Source organism: Notolabrus celidotus, chromosome 22 (assembly GCF_009762535.1).
Source record: "Notolabrus celidotus isolate fNotCel1 chromosome 22, fNotCel1.pri, whole genome shotgun sequence".
NCBI lineage: Eukaryota > Metazoa > Chordata > Actinopteri > Labriformes > Labridae > Notolabrus > Notolabrus celidotus.
This window is the reverse complement of record NC_048293.1, coordinates 28,517,113-28,543,090: the sequence shown is the minus strand read 5'-3', so window position 1 is coordinate 28,543,090 and position 25,978 is coordinate 28,517,113. Positions and strand designations below refer to the sequence as shown.

Below are 25,978 nucleotides of genomic sequence, written 5' to 3'. Positions count from 1 at the left end.
TAAATCTAAAAAGGAGCTGACTTCAATCAATCTCTAATATTTACATTTTAATTCAGCAGGATTTTCAGTGATGTTCACTTCCATCAACAAACACCAGAGGGCGCTTCAGAACAACTGAAAAGAAGGGATATCAGCCATCTGATTTATTCCTTATCATCTGAACCTGATCACTCTGAGTAATCCAAAGGAAGGTTCAAGTCCTAGAATAACACAGGAAGATGAAGAACAGGGTAACACGTGTTTTATTATGGAATTGGCATCAGCAGTATTGATCAAGCATGAGTCCACATACAAGGAGTTAAAGTGGAATATAATTTACACAAATATACTGTTGTTGCAAAGTCTTGCTCTGTTTATGAGTCCTATAATTAGCTGCTGTAGCAATGCAAGTGAAATGATGAATTGCTTGATTTGTACATGTTAATGATAATATTTGGCCTGAGTTTATGCAGGTCAGGGTTTTAAGGCCAAGCACACATCAGGCTGAACAGAGAAGATCAACCTGGACAGGAAGTCAGGCATGAGAACAGCATGTAACATCAGCTCATTATAAAAATAAAACACTACATACAGACTCCTGACCTTTAAAGAATCATAGACAGGAGATATACTCGTTGATCATGGATATCACTGTTAACAGCTTCAAATAGATACATGATACATGTCGACTACAACAACACTTTAAGATGAACACTGTGTCAGAAGGTAACAGGGCAATAAAGTAGAGCACACTTATTCATATTAAACTCATTTAAACCTGCAAAAACTAAACTTTATAGATATGCACTATACTCTGCAATGATACAAGCACAAAGTAACACAACACTGTATTAATGAGCCGTGCATCCACCACAGGAAGGCTCTGTAACTAATGTTTGTATGTTGTTCTCTCTATGCTGGACCCAGGAAGCCGTTGGACAGAGCAAACCTGCAGTGCACACGCTCCCTGGATAGATAACATATCAGTGTGTCTGCAGAGACTGTGCAGAGGCACAGAGCAGCAGCAGAGCAGCCCAGACGCTGCCATGATGCTCCGTCGCATCCAGAGGAACACACAGGGCTGGGTTTGACTGATAGTGGAGCTGAGGTCAGTTCAGACTGCAGCACTGACAGTCACCTCCACCTGGAGTGTTCCCCTGTGATGACAACAGTTAAAGACCAGCACAGACTTCAACCTGTTCAGAGCAGAGGCCGAAACAGGACTTAGATACACAGGTAAAACAAGGTGCTGAGAGGCCATGAGAGCACTGCTGCAGAAACAGGACTTAGATACACAGGTAAAACAAGGTGCTGAGAGGCCATGAGAGCACTGCTGCAGAAACAGGACTTAGATACACAGGTAAAACAAGGTGCTGAGAGGCCATGAGAGCACTGCTGCAGAAACAGGACTTAGATACACAGGTAAAACAAGGTGCTGAGAGGCCATGAGAGCACTGCTGCAGAAACAGGACTTAGATACACAGGTAAAACAAGGTGCTGAGAGGCCACGAGAGCACTGCTGCAGAAACAGGACTTAGATACACAGGTAAAACAAGGTGCTGAGAGGCCATGAGAGCACTGCTGCAGAAACAGGGAGACATTCACTGCTCATTGTAATGATGGATGTACTTCTTCTAGGATTCATATTGTTGTCTCAGGGACAGTTGAATAGTTGGAACACAACAATGACAGCTGTCGTCACATCGAGTTAAACAGTCCTGGTGGCCTAGCGGTCTAAGCGCCCCACATACATACGCCCCACATTGTCGCCCGTTCGACTCCCGGCCGCGACCATCTCCTGCACGTCTTCCTCCACTCTCTACTCACCCACGTTTCCTGTCTCTCTTCAGCTGTCATATTTAATAAAGGCAAAAGTCTGAAATATATAGCTTCTAAATCTCCTTCACAACAAGCCTCCGCCTGATCTGACTGGCTGCCTGATCTCTCTCTGTCTTTGTCAACCTCCAATCCTGAAGCCTGCCTCTGTTCCCTCTCACAGTCACTGGGTGGGTCAAAGATTTAGGAGGGAATAAGGATCTTAAAGGCTGATTTATCCGAGGTGCACGAAGCTGACGTGCACCTCCTCCAAGATGTAACTATGTGTAGAATCGACACGGACTGCAAGCCCTGTGATTGGTCGGCTCAGCTGCATTGTATTTCCTGCATTTACAGCACTTCCTGGATCCCCACTCATCGTCCGTGTATTTCATCTCCATCTGGCTATCAGAGAGACCACACCGCCCTCAAGTGTTTAGGAGGAGAATTGTTGCGCAACACGGAGACATCGACGTACAAGTATGTGATGCTCATGTCGGCGTCAGACCCTGCTGCGTAGGGGGAGACGCAGAAATATAAATCAGCATTAAAGGTGTTTACTAAAATACTGCTGAACCAAACGTGGACCCACTCCAACACCTGTCACTGACCTCAGAGTCTACAGTTTAAAGTCTGGACTCTTCCAAAGATCAGACAACAGCTCCTCTCCAGAGGCCGGCATCTTGTTTCCTTACAGCTCCAGCTCTCTCAGATGGGAGGGGTTGAGCTTCAGAGCTGAGGCCAGAGAAGCATAGCTGATCTCAGACAAACTGCAGTCAGCCAGTCTGAAAAAAGAATAAAGTATGTTAAGTAAAAAGAATTTTAAAAAATGCACCGGTTTAAAATCAATCTATTTTAATAAAACATCTTTGCAGACCTGAATAAACAGGTAGAATTTGCAGATTTAAAAAAAGAAACTCTGGACATCTAAACCAAACAGGATATTGATTAAAATGTGTAAAATACAATCAGTGAAAAAGAGGTATCATTCAAATTAAGAGCATCCTGATACTACAGCAATTTAGTGGCTTCTGCTCAAAGACAGTACAGAAGTAAGAAAAGAACTGCTCCTGACCTCAGAGTCTCCAGTCTGCAGACTGGACTCTCCAGAAAACCACACAGCAGCTTTACTCCTGAATCCTGCAGATAGTTTTTACTCAGCTCCAGCTCCCTCAGATGGGAGGGGTTGGACTTCAGAGTGGAGGCCAGAGAAGCACAGCTGATCTCTGACAAACCGCAGAAACTCAAGCTGAAGGTAGAAGAACGTAGAGTTTAGAAAATGGAAAATCCAAACACCTTGACACAACAGATTGCAGTTTGAAGTGTGTAAAACACAAGATCACATCATTAACATGCTGCAATCTCAATAAAGATTCCCTGACTTCTGCTTATGAATTACAACTTAATACACTTTGTGTCTGTCAGGTTAAAGTTCAGTGCTTCATGCTCTAAACATGTAACATCTGTAAGAAAGGGACACTAATACAGTTAATGAATCCCAGAGGTATCCTGCCTGGACGTCATATTTACACTATTAGACACATTTTAGACTTACTGAACTATAGCAGCTTTGTTCACAGTGACCCTGTAATTCTATTGTTGGCCAGGGCCCGTCTGCACGTCCAGCCATTACACAAACGGGACCATGAGTCTAAACGTACCGTTATGGAACGGCACATTTGGCCGTAGCATTAGCCGCATGCACGACTGCTAATAATCGGCCAATTAACTAATTGCTCCATGAATGCGAGGCTGGTGCAACACGTCATATGTCCAGGGAACCTCCTGGAAAACCCTGATCCAACAAATTCAAATAGTGCATGCCTACTTCACATAAACAACAGTAAACATCATTTCACCACACACATCTAGGAAGGACCCAGACGCATAGAAGCCCAGAGCCAAGCAAACTTTCAAAACCGCCGTCAGCGAGCTTTTCTGGCTTGAGACTTATCTCATATGTTGACTGAAAAACGTCATGTCTCCTAAATCTAAATTTGCTGTATATTTCGACATCGTTGGACTTTTCCAAAGGATTCGTTGGATCCCTAAATATCCGTTGTCTTCACATATTTCGTCTTAAATGGTAACACATAAGCACGATGTCCTCCATCCTTTAAACATCCTAACAGGTGAGGTGATCCTGCTGTTAGCACCTGTAATGATGGGGTCTACCTCCATTAAAGTTAAAGGTGACATATTCTGCTCTTTTCATCAACATATATTGGTCTAAGAGGTCCCCAAAACATGTCTTTAAAGTTTATTGCTCATAAAAACACTTTGAAATCAGATTCTGGTCTGCCTGTAAACCCCTCTTTTTCAGCCCTGCTCAGAACAGGCTGTTTTCTGTGTCTGTGCCTTTAAATGAGAATGAGCTCTCTGACCACGCCCCCTCAGGAAGTGGGTGTGGCCTCGGCTGTCCGGCACGTTGATCTAATGTTTACATGTTGGCTGAATATACACGGCTGCTCACAGACCCGCGTTACTTCAACCCTCTGAATCTGATCCAGAATCTGATCCTGACGGAGAGGCGCCTGCAGCAGGACCTTTCTGAACCATTGGTCACAGATTTAGTGTTTCTTGTTGTTTTATTTGTCAGCATGTCGACGTGTGTCTTGGTACACAGCTACCAACATGTAGTTATGTGGCTATGCTAACTAGCGCTAGCACTTATCCATGATAAATAAAAATCATCCACTAGATCTTCAAATCTGCAGACGTGGGGAGTCAAAGCGACCTTTGTGTTTATTAAGACAGCCTACAACTAGCATTCCTCCCTCCTAAGCTCCTTGTTAGCACACATGTGTGCAGGGAATGAAAAACGGAGGAGGGGTTGAGTTGTATTTTATACAGTCTATGGGCTGAACAAGCTCCGAGCTCTGACTTCCTGTTACAGACCGGATGGCGTTGTGACGTATGAAAAACACTGAAAACTGAAACGGCTGGTTTCAGCACACATTTACAGAAAGGTGGAGAAATCAGAACAGGGGCAGAATGGAGTCTTTGACTTTTCAGGGGGTTTGTAGACAGGGACACAGATTTCAGGGAGAGAACCATTAAAAAGTCCATTCTGCATGATATGTCACCTTTAATGCTCTGTTGGGGCGTTAACCTGGCTCATGCATACAGCTAATTGATTTTGTTTCACCACTAGTACAAACGGCCTGTTGTCATCACTAATGGCTGGACGTGCAGACGGGCCCTGGAATATAGGAATAAATGGCAGAGTTCTCTTAAATAAAACAGAAGGACTGTGCAGGGCGTCTTATCTGTTCTCTACACTTCTTAACTCAACAATGTCCCCTTTAATTTTTCATGAAAAGTAAACCACATTAAATAAAAAGTGTTCACTGTTACCCTTTAATTCATAGTGATTTTCCCCCATGTGGATCAGAATAATGTCAGCTTTATGTCTGCAGTTATGCGTCTCTTCAACTTTTTAAGTCATATAAACAAAAAAAGGCTCCTGACCTCAGAGTCTCCAATCTGCAGACTGGACTCTGCAGAAAACCACACAGCAGCTCCACTCCTGCATCCTGCAGATAGTTTTTACTCAGGTCCAGCTCTCTCAGATGGGGGGGGTTGAACTTCAGAGCGGAGGCCAGAGAAGCACAGCTGCTCTCTGACAAACAGCAGTCAGTCAGTCTGAACAAAGGTGAAAGGATTTGACTTTAGTATATATGATGTTGTCGAGTTATGACTCCAAATTAGCAAAATAAATATTCAAATACTCTGAGAGATACTTTTGTTTATTTTTACCTGTAGGCCAAAATTATCAAAATTATAATAAAAACATGATTAAAACATTTTGGTTAACATTATTACTTTCAAACAGCAGATGGAAAATTTTGAACTTTTCCATAATATATGAATTTCTGAGATAAACTACCAGAGTGATTCTGAGCTTTATTTCTTTGGACCCCCCTTACTTGTATGTCAGACAAGTTGAGTCCCCCCTTGGACCCTCAGAGATGCATTGCTGTCAAGCCTTGCTTTCACATTACATTGATCTAAGCACAGGAGGGAAAAAATTATCCCTGACCTCAGAGTCTCCAGTCTGCAGTGTGGACTCTGCAGAAAATCAAGCAGCAGCTCCACTCCTGAATCCTTCAGCATGTTTTCACTCAGCTCCAACTCTCTCAGATGGGAGGGGTTGGACTTCAGAGCGGAGGCCAGAGAAGCACAGCTGATCTCTGACAAACTGCAGAGTCTTAATCTGAATAAGGAATAAATGACACAGATTACATTGAAGTTCTGAGGGACGTTGATCATGTGTTTTGGGTTTTGAGTCTTTATCCAAATGTCAACATTCATTCACCATTTCATGACAACACAGGTTGATAACATCAGGCTGATCTCAGTCAAGTTAAATTTGAGAATCACTTTCACATCTGACATGTTGTGCCATGTGAATCACACTTGTTTTTAACAGGATGTTATATATAAAGAGAGTTTATTTAGTTACACAGAGAACAACATTTATCTTTAAAATATCTCCAGATTCTGTATCTACGTGTTGCATGCTAAACTGGCTTGTTTAAGAATTACTAACTGTAGGAGGGAGAGGTCAGTATTTACACAGCCCTGATAAGAGTTCCAGTGAGGTCACTGCCCAAAGGAAAGGTGGGGTCTGTTTAACAACATGATGAGGAGATGTGCAAGAAAGTGTGTCTGTATAAAAAGGACCAATGTAGCCAAAATAATGAAAGTCCAGGAATGAACCCAGTCATATCTGCACCTTGTAGTTTTTCTTTTTGGGGGTAAACCTCTCAGGACTGTGAAACTCTTAAATCATTATCATCTCCAGTACATGTTATCATTCAAAGATCCAGAGAATCTGGAGAAATCTCTCCTAAAGGGACAAGGACCAAAACCAAGACTGGATGGTGGTGATCTTCAGGCCCTGTATTAAAACAGACAGGACTCTTTTGTCTACATTTTACACAGCGTCCCAACTCTCGTGAACTTGGGTTGAAAATAAGAAACAAATAAAAATACAACAGGACTGACCTCAGAGTCTCCAGTCTACAGTTGGGACTCTCCAATCCAGCTGATAACAGCGTCAGTCCAGCATCCTGCAGCAGGTTGAAGCTCAGGTCCAGCTCTCTCAGGTGGGAGGGGTTGGACTTCAGAGCTGAGGCCACAACTTCACAGTGAGCTTCTGACAGTCCACAGTGAACAAGTCTGCCATGACACAAATGTAACATGTTATTATGACAGAGGACTCTTACCCACACAGAAACATGTTGATGAATAAGAACAACAGACTGAAAATCCATCATCACAGTGAAGACATCTGAAGGGTTCAACTGCCACACCCCAATAAGGACTTACCGAGCCTTCCTGCAGTTCCTCACAGCTGGAATCAGTCTCAGCTTTCCATGTCGTGTTGTGTTGTACTTCTCTAAGTCCAACTCATCCAGAACCTCCTCTGACATCTGCAGCATGTAGGCCAGAGCAGAGCACTGGATATCAGAGAGTCTCTTCTCTGATCTGTTCTCTAACTTCAGGAAGTCTTGGATCTTTTGATGGACCGAGAGGTCCTTCATCTCCGTCAGACAGTGGAAGATGTTGATGCTTCTGTCAGGAGACATATCATCACTGTTCATCTCCTTCAGGTTGTTGATGACTCTTTGGATCATCTCTGGACTGATGTCTATCCGGCCCAGCAGGCCTCTTAAGAGTCTCCGGTTTGACTCCAGAGAGAGTCCATGGAGGAAGCGGACAAACAGGTCCAGGTGACCATTCTTACTTTGAAGGGATAGCTCCAGGGAGCTCCTCAAGAGGACATCCAGTGTTGGGTTCTTCTGATCACTGGTGTCTTTGTCCTCTGTTTGGAAGACCTTCAGTACTTCATGGTTTTGGGTTGAGTAACAGTGACACAAGTAGACTGCAGCCAGAAACTCCTGAACGCTCAGATGAACAAAGCAGTAGACTGTTTTCTGGAAGATCACACACTCTGATTTGAAGATCTCTGTACAGAGTCCTGAGTACACCGAGGCCTCTGTGACATCCAGACCACATTGCTCCAGGTCTTCTTGGTAGAACATGATGTTTCCTTTCCTCAACTGTTCAAACGCCAGCCGGCCCAGCTTCAGGAGAACTTCCCGGTCTGCTTTAGTGGGTTTCTGTGAACTTATCTTCAACACGTCATACTTCTTCCTCTTCCTCTTGGTCTGGACCAGCAGGAAGTGTGAGTACATGTCAGTCAGGGTCTTGGGCAGCTCTCCTCTCTGCTCTGTGCTCATCATGTGCTCCAGGACTGTAGCAGTGATCCAGCAGAAGACCGGGATCTGACACATGATGTGGAGGCTCCTGGAGGTCTTGATGTGTGAGAGGATTCTGTTGGACAGATCTTCATCACTGATCCTCTTCCTGAAGTAGTCCTCCTTCTGGGCGTCAGTGAAGCCTCGGACTTCTGTGACCCTGTCAACGCGTGAAGGAGGGATCTGATTGGCTGCTGCGGGTCGAGAAGTGATCCAGACCAGAGCTGAGGGGAGCAGATTCCCCTGGATGAGGTTTGTTAACAGCAGGTTTATGGATGAGCTCTGTGTGACGTCAGACACAACCTGAGTGTTGTTGAAATCCAGAGACAGTCTGCTTTCGTCCAGACCGTCAAAGATGAACACCAGTTTACAGACAGCCAGCGTCTCTGCTGGGACCTTCTGTAATGTTGGATGGAACTCATGGAGCAGCTGGAGGAGACTGTACTGCTCCTCTCTGATCAGGTTCAGCTCCCTGAATGAAAGCAGAACCACCAGACTGAGGTCCTGGTTCTCCAAGCCCTCTGCCCAGTCCAGAGTGAACTTCTGCACTGAGAAGGTTTTTCCAACACCAGCGACGCCGACTGTCAGAACCACTCTGATGGGTTCCTGTGGACCGGGTAAGGCTCTGAAGATGTCCTGGCACTTGATGGGAGTGTCCTGGAGGATCTTCTTCTTGGAGGCGGTCTCCAGCTGTCTCACCTCATGTTGGGTGTTCACCTCTTCACTCTGTCCCTCTGTGATGTAGAGCTCAGTGTAGATCCTGTTGAGGAGGGTTCTACTTCCTGTTTCCTCACTTCCTTCAGTCACACGTTCACATCTGGTCCTCAGACTGGTCTTATGTTGATCTAAAACCTCCTGCAGACCACGACCTGCTGAAGAGAAGAAGAGATGAACAAACCAAGAACATCAGACAATCAGGGGATTGATTTTCATTGTGTCAATATGTTCATACCTGAAGACTAATTTTGACATTCACAGTCAGATTCTTTTTGAAAGTTGATCTTTAAACACTCTGCAAACACAGCGGTGTTGATTTCAGTCTGGATTATGTGTTGAGCTGACTCTGTCTAAATGTGCTCATAGAATCTTAAGGTTAACAAACAGAGTTGATAACCAGCTTTGTATCCTGCTCAGCACTCGCTCCTTATTCTCTTAAGATGAATGAAAAACAGAAATACCCCTGAGTCTGAAGTCTGGAGGATGATCTTTAAACCAGTCACTCTTCATGGACAGACTGCTTGATACTCCATGTCTGTTGGGATGAACTCTGCAACACATAGAGGTTTGATTATTTGGGGCTCTTCATGTTTGACTTGATGTCATACAGGTGTGAACGCTTTGAACTTTAAAGAATAACTTTCCTTTTTGATAAAGCTTATAGTTAGAGCTGGATCAGGCTTGGACCAGGTCTTAGTTATGCTGCTATAGGCTTAGACTGACACACTTGGATCCTGTCTTTCCCTCTCTCTCCTCTCTCTGCCTGTCTCTCACTTTAACTCTTCCTGTCCCATTAAAGTTACTAACCATAGACCTTTCTGGAGTCCCTGAGCTCCCTTGTCTCGTAGGTTCCTCTGGATCTCTGCTGTAGATTCCTTTTTTGGGGTCTGTTATTCATCCTTTCTTTCTTTGTCTTTTTTTCTTTCTTTCTTTCTTTCTTTCTTTCTTTCTTTCTTTCTTTCATTCCTTCTCTTTCTGTCCTTGCTTCCTTCCTTTCTTTCCTTCTTTCCTTCATTCCTTCTCTTTCTTTCATTCATTCATTCTCTTTCCTTCCTTCTTTTTTCTTCTTTCTTTCTTTCCTTCTTCTTTCTTTCATTCCCTCTTTCATTCCTTCTTCCTTCCTTCCTTCCTTTCTTTCTTTGTTCTTTCCATGTTTCTTCATCCTTTATGTCTCCTTTTCTTATCCCGTCCTTTCCTTCCCCAATCATTCTCCTCTTTTTCTGTCTTCTGGTCTCCCTCTCTTCTCTCTTTTCTTAGACCTTTCTGGAGTCCCTGAGCTCCCTTGTCTCGTAGGTTCCTCTGGATCTCTGCTGCTGTGGACGTGGTCCAGACTCCAGCTGCTACAACTACTACTATCCGTCTCCCCACTATCATCTCTCTCTCTCTCTTCATCTCCCTCTATCCCTCTCTCCAACACGGTCTCAGCAGATGTGTGTCTAACATGAGTCTGGTCCTGCTGGAGGTTTCTGCCTGTTAAAGGAAGTTTGTCCTTGCCACTGTAACTTGCTAAATGCTGCAAAGTGCTCTGCTCATGGTGGATTAAGATGAGATCAGACTGAGTCCTGTCTGGAAGAGGGGATTGGATCTGATCCGGTCTTGATGTTGGGTCTTTGTTAATAATAGAACACAAAGAAGCATCTTGGGATAACATTTGTTGTGATTTAGCGCTTTATAAATAAAGATTGATTGATGTTTCAAAGTTAAAGGTGGATTTGATCATTTAAAGATCTTAGCGGTTTAACTTCTGATGGTGTTGATATATTAAGTGTTTTGTTCTGTTACACTTCTTAATTATCTTTAAATATAAACAAGTGAAATGTTTGATTTAATGTGAAAAAGTTAAAGTGGAAACTTTTAACATTGAAACACAAGATCAACATGGACTTGTTCTATAAAACAGACATGAATCAGGTCTCTTACTTTGTGTCTGAGGGTCCAGGTTCTCTACTGAAATCTGGAAAAATATCTTTAGACCAGTCGCTCCTCAGAGACACACAGCTGAGGTCTGGAGACTCTGCTCTCTGTCTGCTGGGCTGAACTCTGCAACACATAGAAGGAGTTTGATTTTTGGGCTCTTCATGTCTTCAGTAAGAAGGATGGGACAGTGGATAGACTGATATATTAGCTTTCAATAAGAAAGATCAACATGGACTTGTTCTATATTATTTGACAGGACAGCTGAAGAGAGACAGGAAGTGTGGGGAGTAGAGAGCAGGGGAGGACATGCAGGAAATGGTCAACTGGCCGGGAATTGAACCGGTGACCCCTGCGACGAGGACTGTAGCCTCTGTGCGTTGGGCGCTTAGACCGCTAGGCCACCAGCGCCCCATGATCATACCACTGTTGATATACAATGGGGGGGTTATCCCATTTTTTTAGCTTTCAATAAGAGGAAGTGAAATGTTGATTTTATTTCACTGAAGTTAAAGTGGAAACATTAATATTGAAACACAAGATCAACAAGGACTTGTTCTATAAAACAGATATGAATCAGGTCTCTTACTTTGTGTCTGAGGGTCCAGGTTCTTTACTGAAGTCTGGAAAAATATCTTTGGACCAGTCGCTCTTCAGAGACACACAGCTGAGGTCTGGAGATTCTGCTCTCTGTCTGCTGGGCTGAACTCTGCAACACATAGAAGGAGTTTGATTTTTGGGCTCTTCATGTCTTCAGTAAGAAGGATGGGACAGTGGATAGACTGATATTTTAGCTTTCAATAAGAAAGATCAACATGGACTTGTTCTATAAAACAGACATGAATCAGGTCTCTTACTTTGTGTCTGAGGGTCCAGGTTCATTACTGAAGTCTGGAAAAATATCTTTAGACCAGTCGCTCCTCAGAGACACACAGCTGAGGTCTGGAGACTCTGCTCTGGCCTTCACTTCCTCCTCAGGGCCACTCATCCTGTTACGCAGTAAAAAGAGAGCAGGGTGTAACTCCTACATACACACAAACACACTTTAATAAAACCATCCACAGCTCAACTTGAACACTTTTTTAAATATCCTTCCTGTTTTAACATTTTACTGAAGGTTTAATGTTTTTATGAACACTCACCCTGCTTCAGTCTGTAAGATTCCTCCGTCTCTGTTGGCAGCAGTCTGAATCTAACAGTTTATACTTTCAGTTTCATGTCCTCGTTCTGCTCACATGACCCTAGTGCACTCATGCCCCTCCCCCCCCCTCATTCCAGGAAACAGACTGTTTATAAGATAAGGCTGAACCGGTCTGAACCATAGGTCTGAGCGCTGCAGAGATACAAACAAAACTTCATCAGCCATGATCTTCAATCTGTTTATTAACAGTAACAGTAGAAGACACTATAAATAAGCAAACCATCCTTCCTTCTGCCACGGTCAAAAACTTCTGCCTCCTCGTGCGCAACACCTGTGAGTGTGCTAACTAGTGCTGCCTTTCAGTGTACACTGAGAACTCACAGCGCCACCTAGTGACAGCACACAACAAATATTGGCTCCAACAACGTCCATGTGGCTTTATTCTCGGGGTCTGGTGAACCCTGCATCCTATGGAAGCATATATGTAACTAAATTCAGATGAAAAAGCAAATTTGAAAATGAAATTGCATTAACAGAAATGCTTTTTCATTTTCTAAATATGTGCGCATTATTTGACTCAAATAAATAAAATGAATATTTAATAATCCTATTTGCATTTTAATTTTCCTCTTCAACAATGCTCATTATGTCACACAGTTAAAATGAAAAAGAAAATGACATTTGCTTTTGCACGTTGTGCTAGCTCAAATTTAAGCTAATGTTTTTGCTAGCTCTAATTTAAGCTAACGTTATGCTAGCTCTAATTTAAGCTAACGTTATGCTAGCTCTAATATAAGCTAACGTTGTGCTAGCTCAAATTTAAGTTAACGTTGTGCTAGCTCAAATTTAAGCTAATGTTTTTGCTAGCTCTAATTTAAGCTAACGTTATGCTAGCTCTAATTTAAGCTAACGTTGTGCTAGCTCAAATTTAAGTTAACGTTGTGCTAGCTCGAATTTAAGCTAACGTTGTGCTAGCTTGAATTCAAGCTAACGTTGTGCTAGCTTGAATTTAAGCTAACGTTGTGCTAGCTTGAATTGAAGCTAATTTTGTGCTAGCTCGAATTTAAACTAACGTTGTGCTAGCTTGAATTCGAGCTAACGTTGTGCTAGCTTGAAGTTGAGCTAATGTTTTGCTAGCTTGAAGTTAAGCTAACGTTGTGCTAGCTAGAATTTAAGATAACGTTGTGCTAGCTTGAATTTAAGCTAACGTTGTGCTAGCTTGAATTTAAGCTTACGTTGTGCTAGCTCGAATTTAAGCTAACGTTGTGCTAGCTTGAATTTAAGCTAACGTTGTGCTAGCTTGAATTTAAGCTTACGTTGTGCTAGCTCGAATTTAAGCTAACGTTCGGCTAGCTTGAATTTAAGCTAACGTTGTGCTAGCTTGAATTTAAGCTAACGTTGTGCTAGCTTGAAGTTGAGCTAATGTTGTGCTAGCTTGAAGTTCAGCTAATGTTGTGCTACCTTGAAGTTGAGCTAATGTTGTGCTACCTTGAAGTTGAGCTAACGTTGTGCTAGCTTGAAGTTGAGCTAATGTTGTGCTAGCTTGAAGTTGAGCTAATGTTGTGCTACCTTGAAGTTGAGCTAACGTTGTGCTAGCTTGAAGTTGAGCTAATGTTGTGCTAGCTTGAATTCAAGCTAACGTTGTGCTAGCTCGAATTTAAGCTAACGTTGTGCTAGCTTGAATTTAAGCTAACGTTGTGCTAGCTTGAATTTAAGCTAACGTTGTGCTAGCTTGATTTTAAACTAACGTTGTGCTAGCTTGAATTTAAGCTAACGTTGTGCTAGCTTGATTTTAAACTAACGTTGTGCTAGCTTGAATTTAAGCTAACGTTGTGCTAGCTTGAAGCCTAAGTTTGGCCTCCCACTAGATGAGTCTTCATCACAGCAGAGCCGAGGTAGAGAGAGTCGATTGTAATCAGGGGAGGTTTAGTGTTAGACACATTCAGCCTGGTTAGTTGGCTTTACATTAGTACATATGTCCAAATGAGTCTGTCTCCTAACTTCTAACTCTATTTATTATATTTCATTGCTCCCTCTTACTGCACTGCACTGCACTGTCCTGCACTGTCCTGTCCTGTCCTGTCCTGTCCTGTCCTGTCCTGTACTGTCCTGTCCTGTCCTGTCCTGTACTGTACTGTCCTGTACTGTCCTGTACTGTCATGTCCTGTCCTGTCCTGTCCTGTCCTGTCCTGCACTGTCCTGTCCTGCACTGTCCTGTCCTGTCCTGTCCTGTACTGTCCTGTCCTGTACTGTCCTGTACTGTCCTGTACTGTCCTGTCCTGTCCTGTACTGTACTGTCCTGTCCTGTCCTGTCCTGTCCTGTCCTGTCCTGTCCTGTCCTGTCCTGTACTGTCCTGTCCTGTCCTGTCCTGCACTGTCCTGTCCTGTCCTGTCCTGTCCTGCACTGTCCTGTCCTGTCCTGTCCTGTCCTGTCCTGTACTGCACTGCACTGTCCTGTCCTGTCCTGTCCTGTCCTGTACTGTCCTGTCCTGTACTGCACTGCACTGTCCTGTCCTGTCCTGTCCTGTCCTGTCCTGTCCTGTCCTGTCCTGTCCTGTCCTGTACTGTCCTGTCCTGTCCTGTACTGTCCTGTCCTGTCCTGTCCTGTCCTGTCCTGTCCTGTACTGTACTGTCCTGTACTGTCCTGTACTGTACTGTCCTGTCCTGTCCTGTCCTGAACTGTCCTGTCCTGTCCTGTACTGTCCTGTCCTGTCCTGTACTGTCCTGTCCTGTCCTGCACTGTCCTGTCCTGTCCTGTCCTGTCCTGCACTGTCCTGTCCTGTCCTGTCCTGTCCTGTCCTGTCCTGTACTGCACTGCACTGCCCTGTCCTGTCCTGTCCTGTCCTGTCCTGTCCTGTACTGTCCTGTCCTGTCCTGTACTGTCCTGTCCTGTACTGCACTGCACTGTCCTGTCCTGTCCTGTCCTGTCCTGTCCTGTCCTGTCCTGTCCTGTCCTGTCCTGTCCTGTACTGTCCTGTACTGTCCTGTCCTGTCCTGTACTGTCCTGTCCTGTCCTGTCCTGTCCTGTCCTGTACTGTCCTGTACTGTCCTGTCCTGAACTGTCCTGTCCTGTACTGTCCTGTCCTGTCCTGTCCTGTCCTGTCCTGTACTGTCCTGCACTGTCCTGTCCTGTCCTGTCCTGTCCTGTCCTGCCCTGTCCTGTCCTGTCCTGTCCTGTCCTGTCCTGTCCTGTCCTGTCCTGTACTGTCCTGTCCTGTCCTGCCCTGTCCTGTCCTGTCCTGTCCTGTCCTGTCCTGTCCTGTCCTGCACTGCACTGCACTGCCCTGCCCTGCCCTGTCCTGTCCTGTCCTGTCCTGTACTGTACTGTCCTGTCCTGTCCTGTCCTGTCCTGTCCTGTCCTGTGCTGTCCTGTCCTGTCCTGTCCTGTCCTGTCCTGTCCTGTCCTGTCCTGTCCTGTCCTGTACTCCACTCTCTGCTGTATTTCCTGCAGCAGGAGGGAGAGGGGGAGGAGCAGCCTGACCAGGCGCTCACAGCAGCTGGGAGGTGACAGAAGTTCCCAGTCCGTTACTTCAGACTCCATTTTGAGGCTGAGGAAAGCTGAATGCTGAGTCAGGGTGAGTGTGAATACAACTTTTCTTATCATGTAACTTTCTCTGTAGGATCTCAGAGAACCTCTGTCCTCCCCTGAGGCCTGGAGCGTACAGAACAGCAGCAGCTTGATTCAGCTGTTCGTGTGGACACATTACTGGATAAACAAACTTCAGCTGCAATGAGCTTAGAAAACAAACAAGATGAGTGTGGATCTGGAAGGAGATGCAGAGTCTCTAGACTTCAGCTGTGTGTCTCTGCAGAGCGACTGGTCTAAAGATCATGCTCCAGACTTCAGTAATGAACCTGGACCCTCACACACAAAGTAAGAGACCTGATTCATGTCTGTTTTATAGAACAAGTCCATGTTGATCTTTCTTATTGAAAGCTAATATATCAGTCTATCCATTGTCCAATCCTTCTTACTGAAGACATGAAGAGCCCAAAAATCAAACTCCTTCTATGTGTTGCAGAGTTCAGCCCAGCAGACAGAGAGCAGAGTCTCCAGACCTCAGCTGTGTGTCTCTGCAGAGCGACTGGTCTAAAGATCATGCTCCAGACTTCAGTAATGAACCTGGACCCTCACACACAAAGTAAGAGACCTGATTCATTCCAGTTAATTCTTACAAGTCATGTTTTGAAATCTGAGGTTTTCTCTTGGTTTCATTAAAAGGCAGAAAAGAGTTTAGAAGTAAAGAAAGGCTTTACTTCAACAGCTGCAGTAGTTTGACAATTTATCCATCCATCCGTTTTCCTCTGCTTATCTAGGGTCGGGTTGCAGAGGGAGCAGTCCAGGCAATTTTTGGACAATTTAGATCCTCCTAAATCTGAAATTTAGATGATCCTAATTCAGAAAAAGGATCAAAGAATCATGTGATTTGAATTAAACGCATCTGTTGTGTTGCAGAGTTCATCCCAACAGACATGGAGTATCCAGCTGTGTGTCTCTGCAGAGTGACTGGTCTAAAGATCATGCTCCAGACTTCAGTAATGAACCTGGACCCTCACACACTGAGTAAGAGAGGAGACTGTTCTTTCTTATTTATCTGTAACTCTTTATTTCTCTTCCTAGAAAGTTGACTCAAGTAAATCCTGATACTCATTAAACGACATAGTTCAAAAGAAGATGAGCTGTTTAGTGAAAGAAAGAAAAAGATCAAAATACACAGCAGAAATGTGAGACTGTAAATCTTACATTCAGGCATCCAGGTCTTGAATCTGCTGCACAGAAGGATATGAGGTTAGCCTTCAGCTAAGAGCAAGAGCAAGAACAGCACAGTATAGAGTATGTTCCAGTTTTGATCAGCGCTGTGTTTTTCTTCTCTTACCTTCAGCTTTTTATCTCCTGATTATGACTGATTTGGGATTCTTTTTCATCAAGGACAAGTGTTCCTCTCTTTTTTTACCTGGAAGGAGTCGGCTTTCACATGTTTGAGAGTCCCTGAGAAGTTGTCATGTCCTGTTTCTGTGTTTTAGAGTTCATCCCAACAGACATGGCGTGTCCAGCTGTGTGTCTCTGCAGAGCGACTGGTCTAAAGATCATGCTCCAGACTTCAGTAATGAACCTGGACCCTCACACACAAAGTAAGAGACCTGATTCATTCCAGTTAATTCTTACAAGTCATGTTTTGAAATCTGAGGTTTTTCTCTTGGTTTCATTAAAAGGCAGAAAAGAGTTTAGAAGTAAAGAAAGGCTTTACTTCAACAGCTGCAGTAGTTTGACAATTTAGATCCTCTGAAATCTGATCTGAAAAATGATCAAAGAATCATGTCATGGGACTTAAACGCATCTGTTGTGTTGCAGAGTTCATCCCAACAGACATGGAGTATCAAGCTGTCTGTCCATGAAGAGCGACTGGTCTAAAGATCATGCTCCAGACTTCAGTATTGAACCTGGACCCTCACACACAAAGTAAGAGACCTGATTCATTCCTCATCCTTTTTCAATACTTGTTGATCTTGTGTTTTAATATCTGATGTTTTTCTCTTGGTTTCATTAAAGGCAAAAAATACTTTAGTAAGGAAGAACTGCTTCACTTCAATAGGGGCAGTAATTTGACAATTTAGATCCTCCTAAATCTGAAAAATGATCAAGGAATCATGTGATCTGAATGAAATGCATTGTGTGTGTTGCAGAGTTCGACCCAGCAGACAGAGAGCAGAGTCTTCAGACCTCAGCTGTGTGTCTCTGCAGAGTGACTGGTCTAAAGATCATGCTCCAGACTTCAGTATTGAACCTGGACCCTCACACACTAAGTAAGAGACCTGGAACTCACTTTGTCTCTTTGTTATTGTCTTATGAGCATATCCACTTTGATGTTGGTACACTGAGAAGTCATCCGTGCAGTCGTCTTATTTTCTGTATCTGCTCTGTGTCACTGTGAGAAGCTGTCATCTAATCTAACAGTTCAAATATGAAACTTTCAACCTCCTGATTTTCCGATGGCAGCAGCAGATTTTCTTTCAGGGATTCACGAGATATGAACGAAACACTTTTGTGTTGCAGAGTTCGACCCAGCAGACAGAGAGCAGAGTGTCCAGACCTCAGCTGTGTGTCTCTGCAGAGTGACTGGTCTAAAGATCATGCTCCAGACTTCAGTATTGAACCTGGACCCTCACACACTAAGTAAGAGACCTGATTCATTCCAGTTAATTCGTACAAGTCATGTTTTGAAATCTGAGGTTTTCTCTTGGTTTCATTAAAAGGCAGAAAAGAGTTTAGAAGTAAAGAAAGGCTTTACTTCAACAGCTGCAGTAGTTTGACAATTTAGATCCTCTGAAATCTGATCTGAAAAATGATCAAAGAATCATGTCATGTGACTTAAACGCATCTTGTGTGTTGCAGAGTTCATCCCAACAGACATGGAGTATCAAGCTGTCTGTCCATGAAGAGCGACTGGTCTAAAGATCATCCTCCAGACTTCAGACTCAGGGGTATTTTTGTTTTTCATTCATCTTAAGAGAATAAGGAGTGCTGAGCAGGATACAAAGCTGGTTATCAACTCTGTTTGTTAACCTTAAGATTCTATGAGCACATTTAGACAGAGTCAGCTCAACACATAATCCAGACTGAAATCAACACCGCTGTGTTTGCAGAGTGTTTAAAGATCAACTTTCAAAAAGAATCTGACTGTGAATGTCAAAGTTAGTCTTCAGGTATGAACATATTGACACAATGAAAATCAATCCCCTGATTGTCTGATGTTCTTGGTTTGTTCATCTCTTCTTCTCTTCAGCAGATCGTGGTCTGCAGGAGGTTTTAGATCAACATAAGACCAGTCTGAGGACCAGATGTGAGCGTGTGACTGAAGGAAGTGAGGAAACAGGAAGTAGAACCCTCCTCAACAGGATCTACACTGAGCTCTACATCACAGAGGGACAGAGTGAAGAGGTGAACACACAACATGAGGTGAGACAGCTGGAGACCGCCGACAAGAAGAAGATCCTCCAGGACACTCCCATCAGGTGCCAGGACATCTTCAGAGCCTTACCCGGTCAACAGGAACCCATCAGAGTGGTTCTGACAGTCGGCGTCGCTGGTGTTGGAAAAACCTTCTCAGTGCAGAAGTTCACTCTGGACTGGGCAGAGGGCTCGGAGAACCAGGACCTCAGTCTAGTGGTTCTGCTTTCATTCAGGGAGCTGAACCTGATCAGGGGGAAGCGGTACAGTCTCCTCCAGCTGCTCCATGAGTTCCATCCAACATTACAGAAGGTCCCAGCAGAGACGCTGGCTGTCTGTAAACTGGTGTTCATCTTTGACGGTCTGGATGAAAGCAGACTGTCTCTGGATTTCAACAACACTCAGGTTGTGTCTGACGTCACACAGAGCTCATCCATAAACCTGCTGTTAACAAACCTCATCCAGGGGAATCTGCTCCCCTCAGCTCTGGTCTGGATCACTTCTCGACCCGCAGCAGCCAATCAGATCCCTCCTTCACGCGTTGACAGGGTCACAGAAGTCCGAGGCTTCACTGACGCCCAGAAGGAGGAGTACTTCAGGAAGAGGATCAGTGATGAAGATCTGTCCAACAGAATCCTCTCACACATCAAGACCTCCAGGAGCCTCCACATCATGTGTCAGATCCCGGTCTTCTGCTGGATCACTGCTACAGTTCTGGAGCACATGATGAGCACAGAGCAGAGAGGAGAGCTGCCCAAGACCCTGACTGACATGTACTCACACTTCCTGCTGGTCCAGACCAAGAGGAAGAGGAAGAAGTACGCTGAGGGTCCTGAGACCAGTCCTCAGGAGCTGATGGAGGCTGACGGGGAAGTTCTCCTGAAGCTGGGCCGGCTGGCGTTTGAACATTTGGAGGAAGGAAACATCATGTTCTACCAAGAAGACCTGGAGCAATGTGGTCTGGATGTCACAGAGGCCTCGGTGTACTCAGGACTCTGTACAGAGATCTTCAAATCAGAGAGTGTGATCTTCCAGAAAACAGTCTACTGCTTTGTTCATCTGAGCGTTCAGGAGTTTCTGGCTGCAGTCTACATGATCCACTGTTCCACAACCAGGAACACAGAGGCACTGAAGGTTTTACTGAAGGGACAAGACAGGAACACAGAGGCACTGAAGGTTTTACTGGGGGAAGAAGACATGGAAGATGAACACACAACCAGGAACACAACAGCACTGATGGTTATCCAAACAGAGGACAAAGACACCAGTCATCAGAAGAACCCAACACTGGATGTCCTCTTGAGGAGCTCCCTGGAGCTATCCTTTCAAAGTAGGAATGGTCACCTGGACCTGTTTGTCCGCTTCCTCCATGGACTCTCTCTGGAGTCAAACCGACAAGTCTTAGGAGGCCTGCTGGGCCCGGCAGACAATGATCCAGAATTCACCCAATGGGTCATCTACAGCCTGAAGGAGATGAGGAGTGATGATATGTCTCCTGACAGAAGCATCAACATCTTCCACTGTCTAACGGAGATGAAGGACCTCTCGGTCCATCAGGAGATCCAAGACTTCCTGAAGTTAGAGAACAGATCAGAGAAGAGTCTCTCTGAGATCCAGTGCTCTGCTCTGGCCTACATGCTGCAGATGTCAGAGGAGGTTCTGGATGAGTTGGACTTAGAGAAGTACAACACATCAGGGGAGGGACAACTGAGACTGATTCCAGCTGTGAGGAACTGCAGGAAGGCTCGGTAAGTCCTGATGTGATTCTATTTTAAATCAAGCTGGATTCTTTTGGAAATCATGGAAGCTGCGTCCTCTGCTCTAACAATGAGAAGGACCACCGGCTAGTTACCAGCTCCTTATCCATGAAGGTATGGGGATCATCAGAGTCCATGGCATGGGTAGCTTACACATCTGTGAAGGCTCCATTAATGCTGAACAATAAATACAGGTTTAGGAGCAACACATGCTGCCATCCAGACCATGACGTCTTCAGGAAGACCTTACAGATTTCAGCAAGACAACGCCAAACCACATTCTGCACGTATTACAACAGCATGGCTCTGTAGTAGAAGAGTCCAGGTGCTGAACTGGCCTGCCTGCAGACCTTAGAACAGTTGGTGCAAAAACATGAGCACAGAAAAAACGACTGAGAGCGTTTATTCAACAACCTTTGTCAAACTATTTGGTAATCAAACGTATGAAGTAAACAAAGTGTCCTCTTTCATGATAACCGATTGTGTCTTGACAGACTTTCTAACTGTAACTTGTTGGACACTCACTGTGAAGTTGTGGCCTCAGCTCTGAAGTCCAACCCCTCACATCTCAGAGAGCTGGACATCACTTACAACAAGCTGGAGGACACACGAGTAAAGCTGATATCAACTGGTTTGGAGAGTCCAAATTGCAGACTGCAGGCTCTGAGGTCAGTTTTCTGATTGTGTCTCATTTAACTTTGTCTCTCTGAACATTGTCAGCAAAGTCTACTGTGTAGTTTTGTGTGGAAGTGAGCATTTCTGTTTCAGGACCAAGATTTAAGAGTCAGTTTATTTTATGAGTGAATGGAGGTGTAATCGGTGACCAAACATTTGCAGTTGGTGCTCCAGAGCTGTAGAACTCCCAGTGCCCTCTTTTAATCTCCTCTTAAAATGTCTGTGAAGGTTCTCAGTCTCTCTATTGTCTGGCTTTTCTTGACCTAGTGGCTTCCTAGCATTTGTCTTTTTTTAAAAACATTTTTTTGTCGTTGTTGTAACTTATCATTTATGTCTTCATTATTTCAGATTGCCATGCTGCTGTTTGTCAGAGATTAGCTGTGATTCTCTGGCCTCAGCGCTGAAGTCCAACCCCTCCCACCTGAGAGAGCTGGACCTGAGTACAAACTTAGTGTATGATTCAGGAGTGAAGCTGCTCTGTGGTTTTCTGGAGAGTCCAGACTGTAGACTGGAGACTCTAAGGTTAGACATGATTGTATTTCTATGGAAGCTAAGATAAATATATGCATGCACCATTACACCTCTTATAGGAGGATAACAAACAGACTAAAACTGTCACAACTTAGCCTGAGAAAGCTAAAGGACTGTTTGCACACACTCAATAGGGTTTGTTTCAATACAGGACACTTATCACAGACACCAAGTACTATGTTGATAATGTCATTTTGCAGACAATAACTTATGGCAGGTGAGGCAGGGCATACTGCACATTACAAACTTCAGGGGCTGCAATGTCACAACTGCAAACAAAGACACCTCGCTGGCAGAGGGGCTGACAGAACACAGCCACATCACCTCAGCCTCTCCCAGTGTCCAGCACCTCCACACTCCCTGTACATGATCATGAAGTGAGAAAGGTGCTCAGAGCAGTGAACCACATGAAGTTCCCTGGTCCAGACATAGAACCAGGGAAAACTCTCAAAGCTTGTGTTTATTTTTTAAAGATCTCAGGTAAGGAACATTATCTTGTGAAGTTAAACTCTTTATTCTTTATTCAGATTGAAGAGCTGCAGTTTGTCAGAGATTAGCTGTGCTTCTCTGGCCTCAGCTCTGAAATCCAATCCCTCCAATCTGAGAGAGCTGGACCTGGGTAGAAACAAACTGCAGGATTCAGGAATGCAGTTGCTGTGTGGTTTACTTGGGAATGCAAACTGCAGGCTGGAGACTCTGAGGTCAGAAATCATTCCTACTTCTGTGATGTTTAATTTTCTATGAACTCATTATTAAAAGTATGGCAACTTGGGGTAAAGTCCCTGTGAGGAACATTCTATTTGTGTCTTTTGGAACCCCTTGTGGACAAAGCAAAACCCCTGTCTTATCTCTTCTCTCTCTCTTTTCTGTACATGCGCACGTTGTGTTTATTGACAAAAAACCTCATCCTCATTGTGAAGCTGAACTCTTTATTCTTTATTCAGATTGTGGGACTGCAGTTTGTCAGAGATTAGCTGTGCTTTTCTGGCCTTAGCTCTGAAGTCCAATCCTTCCAATCTGAGAGAGCTGGAGCTGGGTAAAAACAAGCTGCAGGATGCAGGAGTGGAGCTGCTGTGTGGTTTTCTGGAGAATGCAAACTGCAGGCTGGAGACTTTGAGGTCAGAAACTAACTATTGTCGATGTCTATTTTTGATTTACTGGTTTAGTCCATTGACTTTTGCAGAGCAAAGTTAAGTCACACTTTTAGAACCTCAATATAACAGGAAAAGTATAACATTGTTCACGTCACTCCAAAATTCTTAAACACTTCTTTCTCTTTTATGCACAGTCATGTTTTTTTGTTAAATTATTACAATAACTTGTGTCAGATTGAATAGTGAGGGCCTGGTTCACAAAGGATTGTGCAGCTTTCCTTTAACCTGTCCAAATGAACTGAAAAGACATCATGTGATCACAAATCACACACAAAGGGGTTAAAGCACCAAAAACTGAGCTGCAGAGCATGTTTTCTAAATGTACATCCTCTGTTCTTTGTTCAGGTTAAGTCTTTGCTGTTTGTCAGAGACCAGCTGTGCTTCTCTGGCCTCAGCTCTGAAGTCCAACCCCTCCCACCTGAGAGAGCTGGACTTGAGCGAAAACAAGCTGCAGGATACAGGAGTGGAGCTGCTATTTGATTTTCTGGAGAGTCCACACTGCAGACTGGAGACTCTGAGGTCAGCAACTATTTGTTTATTTCTGTGCTTTTAAATTTATTCTGATTTCTGTAACACGCAATTTAACTTTCATTTCCTGTCTTGCTGTCTTTTGAATAAAATCCAAGTATTAAATACATATATGAAGAAATGTAAGTCAAACTTAACAGAGAATAACGTTCTGATCATCAAAATTAAAACAAAATAAAGACTTGAAATATTTCAATTCTCAGGAATGTAAGTATTTACCTGTATGAAAGTTTACTTTTTGAATTGAGTTTCTAAATAACAGAACCTTTTCAATATATTCGAACTCCTTGAGACGCACCTGTACTTCATCTTCATAACTCTTTGTAGCTAGCACAGCCTTAATATTCTAAGCTAAAAATGCTTGGGGTTCTGTTCTTTCAAAAACAAATATTCACATTTCCAGTCGAGTCCATTTTATTTTAAATCTCTGAAACTTTGGAGTCTTGGGTTGATTTTTCAGTCAGCTTCTTTGGCTTTGCTGCAGAAGTGTGCATAGACAGAACCATGGCAGTTTATATCAAGTTAAATTATTTTTTCTTTTCTTTGTTCAGATTAAGAATCTGCAGTTTGTCAGAGAGCAGCTGTGCTTCTCTGGCCTCCGCTCTGAAGTCCAACCCCTCCCATCTGAGAGACCTGGAGCTGAGTAAAAACAACCTGCAAGATTCAGGAGTAAAGCTGCTGTGTGGTTTTCTGCAGAGTCCAGTCTGCAGACTGGAGACTCTGAGGTCCCGAAACCTTTTTTTCATACCTCATTTTTTCATTTTCTCACGTCATGTTTTCTAGAATAAATGCAAATAATGGTCAATGAATATTATACATTGTAATTTGAACCATCAGATCATTACAAATACATCAAGTGCCTAAGTTAATGCTGCACCTATGTTCAGAAATGAATGATCCTTTAACCATCCCACAGATTTTAACACACAGAGGGTGACTCACTGACCCTTAAACTTGTAACATACTTTGTTGTTATTAAATTGAACTTATAGATTATGTAAGCTGAAGTCATTAAACCTTTATTGAATAGGCAGCATGTTGTCTTTGATATATTTGAATGTTATACCTTTAAGCCTAAGCTTAAGCTGTCCGAGGTGTCCGTTCTTTAAACTTCTTCATTCTTAATTTCTCAAGGTCTTAGGAAGAAAAATGTGTCATGTTAAGTCATGTATCCTCTTTTTGTTCAGATTAAGACTCTGCAGTTTGTCAGAGACCAGCTGTGCTTCTCTGGCCTCAGCTCTGAAGTCCAACCCTTCCCATCTGAGAGAGCTGGACCTCAGTGAAAACAAGCTGCTGGATGCAGGAGTGGAGCTGCTGTCAGGTTTTCTGCAGATTTCCACCTGCAGACTGGAGAATCTGAAGTCAGTGAACTTTTCTTTTTACAGTTTTGCTCTGATAAGAATGATTATTAAAAATTATAGTGACACTAAACTGAGGCTATAAGGCTGATATTATATTGATCCATGCTGAGAATCTGAATGCTAAAGTCTATTTTCTGTGGCATATCACTGTTGACTTACAGGTTTTAAACTCTGATATAATAAGACAAATCTTACACTGTGTAATCCACTTCAAACCTCTTTAACACCTAATCACATTGGGTCTAAGAATTCTTCTACTAAAACCTGTACTCTCTCAACCTTCATGAGCTCTGATAGTATAATTGAATATTGAGTAATTCAAACAGGGCCTTTGCCAAAGTTTCTTCCTTGTTTCTTTATTCAGATTGAGTTTCTGCAGTTTGACGAGCGGTGCTTCTCTGGTCTCAACTCGGAAGAGCAACCCCTCCTGTATGGAAAAGCTGGAGCTGAGTGCAAACGAGCTGCCAGATTCAGATCTGAAGCAGCTGTCTGACCTCCGGGTGAGTCTACACTTCAAATAAATATATAAATTCAATGGTGAATGAATCTTATTTAGGTCAGAGAGAAGGCCGCCGTAGATCATAATCATGAGGGAACTGTGAGGAACTAGTTTGAATCTCAGTTGAATGGTATACCTCGTACGGTGATCAGTGGACGTCACTGTTTGTGTAGACATGAAGTATTCAGGATCTGTCAGCAGCTAATTCACATGTTTGATTAAGTCCTGGTCAGACTTCTGGTTAGAATAGGATCAAAGTCTCTAAACTGGATGTGCTGCATCCTAACTGATGGCTGACTCTTTTAAAACACTGATTCATGACTCCTGTTTCCTGTCTTCCCTCATCAGGTGGAAGTAAGAGTCATTTGCAGAGCATGAGTGCACAGAAAAGTGTTGGGATCAGCCCATGTGCATCAAAGACTTTGGGCTTGTGCAGAGAAAAAAGCCTTTGAAGACCAGTTTTTGGGGGAAAAAAGGAGAAGAAAAGACTGCAATGGACCTCAGTATCCCAGAATGCTTTGTGGTAGTTGACACCTTACATGCCTCCCTGCCATGAAGAAGCCGAATGCATCTGCAGACAAACACTTTTGTTTCCACACTTCAATTGCTTACAGAGCCGTTTGTGTTTAAGAGGCGTTTGTCTAAGAGGAGTTTTTAGGTTTAAAACTGTTGAAACTGCTTCATTGAGGGAC

The 25,978-nt window shown here is 43.6% G+C and overlaps 2 protein-coding genes across 6 annotated transcripts; one reads left to right on the top strand and one right to left on the bottom strand.

Annotated features, from left to right (window-relative positions):
* Positions 1–224: 224 nt before the first annotated feature.
* On the bottom strand, positions 225–11,935 carry LOC117806695 (NACHT, LRR and PYD domains-containing protein 12-like). Of its 5 annotated transcripts, none has more exons than XM_034675700.1 (11): positions 11,834–11,935; positions 11,549–11,680; positions 11,281–11,400; positions 10,698–10,817; positions 9,239–9,327; positions 7,129–8,932; positions 6,805–6,978; positions 5,837–6,010; positions 5,266–5,439; positions 2,870–3,043; positions 225–2,579 (listed from the first exon to the last, which is right to left on the bottom strand). In XM_034675700.1, the coding sequence occupies exons 2-11, from the start codon at positions 11,677–11,679 to the stop codon at positions 2,486–2,488; spliced, it is 3,054 nt and encodes a 1,017-aa protein (XP_034531591.1). In that variant the 5' UTR covers position 11,680; positions 11,834–11,935; the 3' UTR covers positions 225–2,485. The 5 variants fall into 5 exon arrangements, with proteins under 5 accessions (XP_034531591.1, XP_034531592.1, XP_034531593.1 ...); XM_034675701.1 differs by having other exon boundaries at positions 7,129–8,929; XM_034675702.1 differs by lacking the exon at positions 5,266–5,439.
* Positions 11,936–15,324: 3,389 nt separating this feature from the next.
* Positions 15,325–25,978, top strand: LOC117805725 (NACHT, LRR and PYD domains-containing protein 12-like). The gene is made up of 19 exons (XM_034674253.1): positions 15,325–15,407; positions 15,576–15,706; positions 15,855–15,974; positions 16,289–16,396; positions 16,858–16,965; positions 17,186–17,293; positions 17,518–17,637; positions 17,888–18,007; positions 18,227–18,315; positions 18,618–20,529; positions 21,033–21,206; positions 21,562–21,735; positions 22,272–22,445; positions 22,689–22,862; positions 23,244–23,417; positions 23,978–24,151; positions 24,614–24,787; positions 25,152–25,287; positions 25,635–25,978. Exons 2-19 carry the CDS (start codon positions 15,585–15,587, stop codon positions 25,662–25,664), a joined length of 4,191 nt encoding a protein of 1,396 aa, XP_034530144.1. The 5' UTR covers positions 15,325–15,407; positions 15,576–15,584; the 3' UTR covers positions 25,665–25,978.